Below are 10,529 nucleotides of genomic sequence, written 5' to 3'. Positions count from 1 at the left end.
CGCCAATAGCGACGCTGCAGGGAAAAAAAGCGCGGCCGAAACCAGAGCGCCGTTTTCATTTTCTTTTCTTCGCCTTTTGAGAGCGAGAGCGAGGGAGAGAGCGAAGGCTTTGTGAGAGAAGAAGAGGAAGAGACTTGCCGTCGCCGCCGCCGCCGCCGCCGTTGTTCACGAAGGAGAGGAGGAGCCCTCGTTGCAAAGAGAAGCCGCCCACGCTCGCCATATCTCATTGGTGAGTCTCCCTCTCTCTTTCTTTTGTTTGTTGAAGGTTTAAATCGTTCTCTTTTGCTTGTTTAGGAGAGGAAATGAAAGAGAAGGAGAGGGAGAGGGAGAGAGAGTCAACTACAACATTCCTCCATGGCTTTCTACGAAGAAAGGACATCTCATCCTTAGCTTGCTCATCCCGGGCCGCTACAAAGTAAAAAATATGGACGTGTATCTTCGTCCATTAGTCGATGAGCTTAAGATTTTGTGGGAGGAGGGGGTCACGGTGCAAGATATGAGCAGGCGAGATGGTCGGCGGTCAGCAAACATTCGAGCCATTCTCATGTGGACGATGCATGACTTTCCGGGATTGGGAGAGTGCTCAGGTGAGCAGACCTTTGTTCTCGCTGGTAATATCTATATTTTATCTCATTCAATCAAGTATTCACTAGGTCGTGGATCGCCTTGCAGGTCTCGTTACCTCACGTTATCATGCATGTCCATTGTGTGGGCCACAGTTAGACTCCCGAAGGTCACGAACCATGAAGAAGATGGTATATCAAGGACACGCCGCTTTCTTGCCGGAGGATCATGAACTCAGGGAAGGTTTTCTTGGACGACCTCTAGCACATATGAACACTGCAAGCTGGTACAAGCTGAAAATGGTAAACCCGGAATCACATCCAAATGGAATGCGACGGTTCTCAGTTTTCTACGAGTTGCCATATTGGACCCACTTACAGGTCAACCACTTATTGGATCCCATGCATATTTTCAAAAATGTGGGCAGCTTGCTATGGGACCACATCACAAGAAAGAGAGACACTATAGGGTCACGAATGGATTTAAAGGAGGTAGGTAAGATGGAGGCGCTTTGGCCGCAGTCGAGTGCTGAAGGGGAAGTGCAGCTTCCTTGCGCTCCCTGGGTTTTGTCTACCAAAGAAGAGCGCATTGTGAAGCAAGTAATCAAGTCTATCCGCACTCCGACGGGTATGATGCGTTCTCTCAGGTCCGCATTTTCTAAAGATGACCAGATGTCTGGGCTAAAATCCCATGATTGGCATAAGATATGTCAGGTTTGTGAACAGAATGGATTTTAATTAGTGTGGACATTTTGAAATTTGAAAAGTGACCATTATTCTCAATGCTTTCTCATTTGTGGCAGTTTGTCCTATCAATCGCGATCGCGGGATGCCTAACTCCAGAAATTCGCAGGGCCATTTACAAGTTGTCGCCTTTGGTGCAATGGATCTCACAGAAAGAGATTAAGACATCCTCTATTGAATTCGCAAGGCGGGGAGCAGTTGAGATGGTCTGTCTCTTTGAGAAATACCTGCCCACTAGCATGCTCACGATACAAGTTCACCTTCTTGTGCATCTTGTGGACGAAGTGGAGATTGTTGGACCTATCCATACACGATGGATATTCTTCTTGGAGCGCTTCATGAAAACCCTAAAAGGCTTTGTGCGACAACGAGCTCGTCCGGAAGGTAGCATGGCGGAAGGTTGGTTGGTGTCAGAGGCGTTAGTGCATATCTCACAATGGCTACCAACGGTGGAACCAGACAATGAAATGCTATGGACGCTGAAGGACGATGATAGGCTGATTGGAGATGTGGTGGTTGGAAATGGGGTAGAAAAAAGAATGGATGTCTCAATGGAAGAGAAGGTGAATCGCTTTTGTATGTTGCACCATGCGTCCATGGAGACGTGGCTCGCCAAGTACCAGATTGTAAGGCAAGATCGAGAGAAAGCGCGAGCTGAATTCCGACGCAGTACGCGTCACCGACCGATTCGATATCCCGAAGGCATGGAGGAGATGCCGCGGTTTATGTCAACACGATGGTTACATGGAGCCTTGACCGCAGCATCCAGCGAAGGGACAGAGGTCTCAATGGAGGAGTGGGAGTTCTTGAGGGGATGTAGTCCAAAGGTAATGAGGGGTTTAGAATGTGTCGTATCTAAATTTGCTTGCTACATCTAATTTGAGTGTTTCAATGTGCAGTACAAAATATATAGTGCAGCGTGGTCGCACGGACGGCATTTTCGGGTGGAGCGTATTGACCAAATACGCTCCACAATGGACTGTGGTGTCATGGCAAGGTTTGAGCAAGAGAGCCGGCGACGAGCAACGGATCCGAACACGGTTGTGGAGGAGATGGAGTATTTTGGAAACTTGCAAAGTATTATTACGGTGGATTACCGTAGCTTCTCCATGATACTATTCGATGTGCAGTGGTTCAAAGTGATACTTGGAGGAGCTGGAGCAATAGTTCGACGAGGTCCATCTGGATTTCTCGAAATAGATTCCGAAAAAAAATGGATGGATTTGCGCGACACCTTTGTGTTGCCGGCCCATTGTGAACAGGTACAAATAGTCATTTGCTTGCTAATTGTAATACGACATGGTTTATGTCACAATGGTTTGAAGTCGCTTTGTAAGTGTTTGTGAACAGGTAATCTTCTATCCAAACCCCCGACAACCTCGATGGTGGTATGTTATACCTTCAACTCCTCGAGGTGCGAGAGTATATGATCAAAGCGATGTTCCAGGCATAGATGAAGAAAATATGCAAATAGAGGGATCGATATTACAAGGGGTGGAGGCCACCGCAAGCTTGGAGCCCGCATCGGCTAACAATGATGGAAATATCGAAGTCGTAGAATTTTTTGAGAACGAGGCAGACTCGTTCTTTTGTGGTGACATGTCTATCGACCTTCCAGTGTATGCAGAGTTGTGTCAGGAGATTAACATGGGACCATAGAATACTTCATTCTTGGAGAATTGTCTTACTCAATTCGTTGTTTAGATCTTCCATAAAGGTAGATAAGATACGCATTTTAAGAGGGATTTTTCAAAAATGATTTATATTAATGTGCTTTGTATAGTTTAAATTGATTATTCTAACATCATTTTTTATCTGTGCAGGTATCGACATTTTCAGGATGAGTCGAGGGATGAGCGACGAGGAGTTTCAGGACATGATGGCACGCATGTCTCTAGATCAGCTCGCGAGATTCAGAGAGATGGCAGATCAGGAGCTGTCTCGTTCTTCTTCAGGGCGCTCTGCTAGATTAGCTTCAGCTAGATCAGCTTCAGCGCAATCAGATGCTTCAGCTTCGAGCAGACGATCTCGACGCTCGCGACTTGGGCCAGAGGGAGGGACTGCAACTGCAGGAGGATCAGGGGGGTGCTGCTGTGGAGACACGGACGTGGTGTCTCCGTCTCGTCGTTCAGCTGGAGCTGCGTCACCTCCAGGATTTGTCACACCTGTGGGGACGTCCACTCCAGTTACTCCGGCTTTTGCGCAGCCGTCGGCAGATGGCACGCCTTTTGGTGGCACTCCTTTTGGTGGCACCCCTTTGAGTGGCACTCCGGGAGAGGGTACCCCCGTCGGTACACCGGATGTGCAGGGGTCTCCTGGATATGCCCATGAGCGTGGACGAAGATGGGAGAGGGCCCATCTTAGGCATACTCCTAGGGGCTATGGATACCTAGTGGATGGCAGGTCAGGAGCCATCATCATGAATGATGAGGGGAGGAGGGTGATGGCTTGCATGAGGGAGTTGTGCCAACAAGTTTTTCGGCACAACGTCCCGGATCATTGGAGGAACATACCGGAGGGGAGCAAGGACTACATAGTAGCATCCTTGCACGAGGAGTTCCCGGTGCCAGCTGCAGTGGATAGATTCTCTACGGGCTGGATGATGGATTGCATGCGTGCATACATGTCACATAGACTATCCGACGCACGCAAGGCAATCAAGAGTGGGGCTCCAAAGTCCGAGTGGTTAGATGCAGACGACTGGCGCCGACTGAGGGAGGAGGCTACAAATTCGCCAGGACGTTGGAGTCAGCAGCGGGAGGCGGCGAGGGCACGAATCGAGGCCGGATCGGTACATCATCTTGGGAGTGGCGGCCACAGGACATATTTGGAGGACTTTGTAAGTTTCTCTTTTGTTTTGCTTATTTGTTTTTTTGAGATATTCTTTGTACTGACAATCATGTTTCTAACAATTAGCATTTTGTTTTCTTTGCAGCACTCCGTTACAAATCGCGATCCGCAAGGCCTTGAGACTCGATATGCAGAGAGGCACGGTTTCAGGGCATTGATCGACCGATTGTATAGACGCGGCGGCCCTGTAAGTCACTCATCTTTCTTGTCCGTAGTTACCATGAGATATTTGAATGCATTATTGTATGGTGGATTGATATGTTGTTTCTTTTTCTGTAGAATCCGTTTGATGCTCCTTTGCAGTGGGACGAGCTTTCGGGGGACGAGGATTTGTAGCTCGCCCTTGGATCCTTAGAGCTCACACACCTTTAGTTTTTAGTCGCCTGATCTATGTAGACATTTTCTATGTATTAGTGATATCGTTTCATGATTGTACCAATCGCATTTTATGCGATATCATGTATTTATTTCATGTATCAGTTTTATGATTTCAGTATACATTCTTTTTGTTTGCAAACGCTTTGTATGCAGCAGAGCCAAATTTTTTTTTCTCTATTACCGTCGCTATTTACATCGCAAATTTTACTGCACGTGTCGCTATTGGCGTCGCTATGAGCGTCGCAAATTTCCTGTAATCGACGCATATAGCGACGCATATAGCGACGATTCTATGGTGTCGTCAATAACGACGCTTTTTGCGACGACGGGGGCAAATTTTGTTGTTTGTATTTTCGTCGCTTTAAACGTCGCTATAAGGTCTGTATCTTGTAGTGCAAGCCATATGACAATCTATAGCTTGTTTGTTTTTCATATCCCAATAGTTGTTCTATTGTGTAGAGAGTCTATTCACATACAAGTGCCTTCACGCAATTAGTTTCAAGACTGCAAAATTATTGCTTTTTTAGTTTTATTCCCTTCCTATGAGGGTTTTGGGAAGGAATGCTAGAAAGATAGGGGTGATTGTTCATTTTCCCGACTTTTTGCAAAGTAGCAAAAGTTTAACAAACCATTGTGTGTTTTACTTATTTGGTTGACAGTTGATAGGTAGTCATCTCATTTGCTTTAGAGTGCCCTCCACGGGCCTCTTTGAAACACATAGGAGGTACTTATAGGGCAAACATAGAGCATATTTGACATTTGTGACCTTCTTTTGTGCATTATGCAACTTTGGCAAATTGGTAAAAGTTCCAAAACTTTGGCTATAGTTTGGTGCATTTAATTTTGCCTTAGGTGGTTAGGATGTAGACACTCTTTTTCAAGCTAGCATGTCCTTTACAATTGACCTTTAACATCCAATATCCTTGCTTGAATAAGAATGTTTGTCCACAAACTATACTGAAATTTGAGACACAGCTTCAAACTCATCGTGTGGCACCCCACTTAGTATATGAAGCTTCCACCGTCATCCCTGCTTACCGCATCACAATGGGTCACATCCGGTGGAACGTCATCATGTGGGAAGGTGGAGCTGGGTTCCGTGTGGCATGGTTCGGCTTCTCTTGGGTGCAGATATCGAAACCCACCATGGGACGGCACTCTAAAACTGCACTTAAAACGTCCATTTGGCAAGTGCCAGTGATCAGATACCATGTAAATTTCCAAATCAATCTACAATCTAGAATCTACTCCAGATCTCAAGCTTAAGATTCTATGTTGACGTGATTCGGGGCGCTGAGCAATCTGTCTAAGACGTGGGGCCAAGAGCAGTGGACACGTGACCGCGGAGGAGATTGACACTTGGACAAGCATACATGATACATCTTTGACACGTTGCGTTGTAGTTCCGTGCAGCCGTGGGGGGGCAGGGCGTATGTCGGCAAATAAAAATCCGAGTCTCGACCCTTCCTTTGGTATCGATAGGTTTGGAAACAGATTGATGATTCCAGACCGATCTGGTTAATTTTCCATCACACATACACTCATAATATATCTGTTTTCTTCTGGTTCAGGCGAGCGGTGATCGCATCACAATCGCAATACGTATATCGATCGTCTTGAGAGAATCTGCAGGACAGGCTGCCATGTCGAAGCTGGTGGAGAAGATCGAAGAGAAGCTGCACATGGGCAGGCACAGGAAGGACGACGAGGCCGCCCGCCACGGCCATGGGGCCGCCGGCGGGCAGCCCCAGGCCGAGACGCGCCCGACAGCTGGCGGTGAGTACGGGATGTACACGGTCGGCCAGGGCTACGAGGAGGACCCGCTGAAGGTCGACGCCCCGCCAGCTGGCGGCGAGGGTGGCGGGGTCAGGTATGAGGAGTACGGCTCCGCCACTGAGCCCACAGCTGGCTATGGCAACCCCGAAGACTACTACGGGCAGCCTCCACGTCAGCAGGAGCACGAGGGCCCCATCGAGAAGATCAAGAAGAAGGTGAAGGGCAAAATGGGGGGGCAGGGCGGCGGCGACTCCTCTTCCTCCTCCAGCAGCGAGAGCGATGGCCAGGGCGGCCGCCGGGTACGAGTCTCGTTTCGCACCCATCTTATATCCTTAGTTTGTCTTGAAATACTAAAAATGTATGCAAGGTTTTCTATCGTTACTATTGTTATTATATTGTTAAAAGACAAATCTCTACTTCTGTTTGCGTTTCATTTTGAACACGTAATGTTTCCATTAATTTCGTTTTGAACATACTTTGTTTTAAAATTAATGTCATTTTGAACATTTTTTTTTTTAAACGTCTCATTTTGAACCATCTAATTCTTGCAGAAGAAGAAGCACGGCATATTCTAGGCCGGCTACCATCGCGATGTTTCGGCATTCAATGCTGATGGCACCGTACACCCCCCCCCCCCCCCCCCCCCCCCCCCCTTCTCTCTCTCACACACAATGAGTGAAGCTTGCGCGGTTTCATCAGAAAGTTGCCAAGGCTCTGCTTCGCGTGACGCGTTTGTCATTTTATGTATACATGCCTTTGCTTTAAAGTCGTTTTACATGTCACTTGCAAAATAATGCGCCTTTCACGTTGTCATTTTCTATGCACTTTTGACATGATTGTAGCATTTTCTTTACAACCTAAAATCCTTCTAGGTCTTGACGTTTATTGCAAAATCCTAAAATCCTTTTCGACTCCTCCATAAGCTAAAAATGTCACTTTTCCAAATAGTGTTTAGATAACAATCAATTGTTTTCCATGATAGAATATTGAAACAAGGTACACATTCTCTTTCTTCCCTATGTTGCATGCGTGCATTATTACAATATGCTCATATTTTCTAATGTAGTCTGGTTTCCAATGTGGGTTTTTCGTTAATTACTTCTTATACGACTTTGATAAATTATAAATATGCTTACTTTGTTGCATGCATCATTACAATATGCTCATGTTTTCTAATGTAGGTCATTTTTCAATATAGCTTGTTTTTTAAATTACTTGTTATACAACTTTGTGATTTGTTAGCTTTTGTCAAGGTTTTAGTTAAAAGTCGCTTTTTTTTAGTGATAGGATCTTAAAGCTAGTTGCATGCTTTTTTCCTAACTAGTATGTTCACATTGTCACATCATGCTCACGATTTCTAATGTAGGTTTTTTAGCGAGGTTAGTTGACACCTAAAAGTATGTTTGCTTTTGTAAATGTTCTAGTTAAAAATTGATTGTTTTTAATTATAATTTTAAGACTAGTTTTCACACATGTTGCGCACAGTGTTATATTATATCATGCTCATGTTTTCCAACGTAATCTTTTTATTGAGCTTAGTTGACAGCATCGCCTTTTAAGAAGGATTTGGCTTTTTATTTAAATATTGCTTGCACTTTTTTTTCCCTAACTAGTATGTCACATGCATCGTCACATCACGCTCATGTTTTCCAATGTAGGCTTTTTATTGAGCTTAGTTGATATCTTCACCTTTCAAGGTTTGGCAAGTTTTTTTCATCTTAATCTTAATACTATATTATTTTAGCTATAAGTTCGGAAAGCCTCGAACTTCCAGAGGGCTTCTTGAACTTACCTCTTTTTCCAAATCTCCTTTCTTTAATCAAAACCTTTTATCCTCCTCTCTTTCTCACGTGTAATATCTCATTTTTTTTTCCCCTTTCCTTTTCATTAAAGCCCCCCTCTTCACCTCCCTTTTTTAAATTAAAACCCCCTTCCCTTTTTAATTAAATTCTTCCCCCCTCCCCTCTCTCTCATGTGTAGGGCTTAGGTTCTCTCTCTCTCTCTCTCTCTCTCAGTTAAATTAAACTTTTTAATTTAAACTTTTTTAAATTAAACATTTTAAAAGTATTTTTTAATTAAAATTTTTCGAACATAGTTTTTCACACTTTGAAGAGGAGATAGAATAACAGAGAGAGAGAGAGAGAGAGGAAGAAGAACTCTTCTCTTTGAGAGAATTATAGAGAAATATAAAATTTAAGAGAAGAAAAGAAAAAAGGAGAGGAAAGAGTAGTATTTTTTTAATTAAATATTTTTTTAAATTAAACATTTTTCTTTTCCCCCTTCCTCTTCTCTTTGAGAGAATTATAGAGGAAATATAAAATTTAAGAGAAGAAAAGAAAAAAGGAAAAGAGGAGAGGGGGAGATACACAGAAGAAAATAAGAGAAAATAAGAAAAGAGAATTTGAACACTGTGAGAATTATAGAGAGATGAAAGATAAAATTTAAAAGAAATAAAGATAATTATAGAGGAAATATAAAATTTAAGAGGAAAAGAAAAAAGAAAGAGAGGAGGGGGGAGAGACAGAAGAGAAGAAAATGAGAGAAAATAAGAAGAGAGAAAAAGGGAAAAAAAGATAAAATTTAAAAGAAAGAAAAGAAAAAGAAAACGAGAAGAAAATGAGAAAAGATAAAATTTAAAAGAAAGAAAGAAAAGAAAAAGAAAACGAGAAGAAAATGAGAAAAGATAAAATTTAAAAGAAAGAAAAGAAAAAGAAAACGAGAAGAAAATGAGAAAAGATAAAATTTAAAAGAAAGAAAGAAAAGAAAAAGAAAACGAGAAGAAAATGAGAAAAGATAAAATTTAAAAGAAAGAAAGAAAAGAAAAAGAAAACGAGAAGAAAATGAGAAAAGATAAAATTTAAAAGAAAGAAAGAAAAGAAAAAGAAAACGAGAATAAAGAAGAGAAGAAAATGAGAGAAAATAAAGAAGAGGAGGGAGTATAATTTAAATTTTGTTTGAGAGGGGAAGGGAGAGGAGGGGGAAGAGAGAGTATAAAATTTAAAAGACAGGAGAAGAAAAAGATAAAATTTAAAAGAGGGAGGAAAATTAGGAGAAAGGGGACGGGGAGAGAGAAGAGAAGAGAGAGTATAAACTTAGAAGAGAATATAAATTTAAAGAGAATTATATATAAGGAAAAGATAAAATTCAAAAAGAGAATAGAGGAGAAAGAGAAGAAAAAGAGAGAGAAGTGCAAAAGAAAAAGAAAACGAGAAGAAAATGAGAAAAGATAAAAGAAGAAAATGAGAGAATAAAGAAGAGAAGAAAATGAGAGAAAATAAAGAAGAGGAGGGAGTATAATTTAAATTTTGTTTGAGAGGGGAAGGGAGAGGAGGGGGAAGAGAGAGAGTATAAAATTTAAAAGACAGGAGAAGAAAAAGATAAAATTTAAAAGAGGGAGGAAAATTAGGAGAAAGGGGACGGGGAGAGAAGAGAAGAGAGTATAAACTTAGAAGAGAATATAAATTTAAAGAGAATTATATATAAGGAAAAGATAAAATTCAAAAAGAGAATAGAGGAGAAAGAGAAGAAAAAGAGGAGAGAGAAGTGCAAAGAGAAGAAAAGTGCAAAGAGAAGAGAGAAGAAAAGTACGAAGAGAAGAAAAGGAGACAGAAAAAAAAAGGAAAAGAGGGGAGAAGGAAAAGAGAGGAGAGGAGAAGAAAAGTGCAAAGAGAGGAGAGAGAAGAAAAGTGCAAAGAGAGGAGGAGACAGAAAAAAAAAAGGAAAAGAGGGGAGAAGGAAAAGAGAGGAGAAGAGAGAAGAAAAGTGCAAAGAGAGGAGAACTTGATACCAACTGTAACGCGTCCACTAGAATCATCTAGGACACGTCTTAGCAATCCATCGGAATGAGAGAAAATAAAGAAGAGAAGAAAATGAGAGAAAATAAAGAAGAGAAAGAAAAGAAAGAAGAAAATGAGAGAAAATAAAGAAGAGGGGGGAGAGTAATTTAAATTTTGTTTGAGAGGGGAAGGGAGAGAGGAGGGGGAAGAGAGTATAAAATTTAAAAGACAGGAGAAGAAAAAGATAAAATTTAAAAGAGGGAGGAAAATTAGGAGAAAGGGGACGGGGGGAGAGAGAAGAGAAGAGAGAATATAAACTTAGAAGAGAGAATTATATATAAGGAAAAGATAAAATTTAAAAAGAGAATAGAGGAGAAGAAAAAGAGGAGAGAGAGAGAAAGTGCAAAGAGAAGAAAAGTGCAAAGAGAAGAGGAGAGAAGAA

At 42.2% G+C, this 10,529-nt stretch overlaps 1 protein-coding gene across 1 annotated transcript; it reads left to right on the top strand.

Annotated features, from left to right (window-relative positions):
• The first annotated feature begins 6,002 nt into the window (after positions 1-6,002).
• LOC148029745 (uncharacterized) lies at positions 6,003-6,946 on the top strand. The gene is made up of 2 exons (XM_087687124.1): positions 6,003-6,610; positions 6,863-6,946. Exons 1-2 carry the CDS (start codon positions 6,179-6,181, stop codon positions 6,884-6,886), a joined length of 456 nt encoding a protein of 151 aa, XP_087543250.1. The 5' UTR covers positions 6,003-6,178; the 3' UTR covers positions 6,887-6,946.
• The last annotated feature ends 3,583 nt before the right edge of the window (positions 6,947-10,529 follow it).

This window comes from Lygodium microphyllum, chromosome 10, assembly GCF_053477565.2.
Source record: "Lygodium microphyllum isolate KBCC chromosome 10, Lygodium_microphyllum_v1.1.10, whole genome shotgun sequence".
Lineage (NCBI taxonomy): Eukaryota > Viridiplantae > Streptophyta > Polypodiopsida > Schizaeales > Lygodiaceae > Lygodium > Lygodium microphyllum.
This window is presented reverse-complemented; position numbering and strand designations above follow the sequence as displayed.

Coding starts and splice junctions, on each gene's coding strand:
- LOC148029745 (XM_087687124.1), top strand. CDS start 6,179: ATGTCGAAGCTGGTGGAGAAGATCGAAGAGAAGCTGCACATGGGCAGG. Junction 6,611..6,862: donor ATGGCCAGGGCGGCCGCCGG/GTACGAGTCTCG, acceptor TAATTCTTGCAG/AAGAAGAAGCACGGCATATT.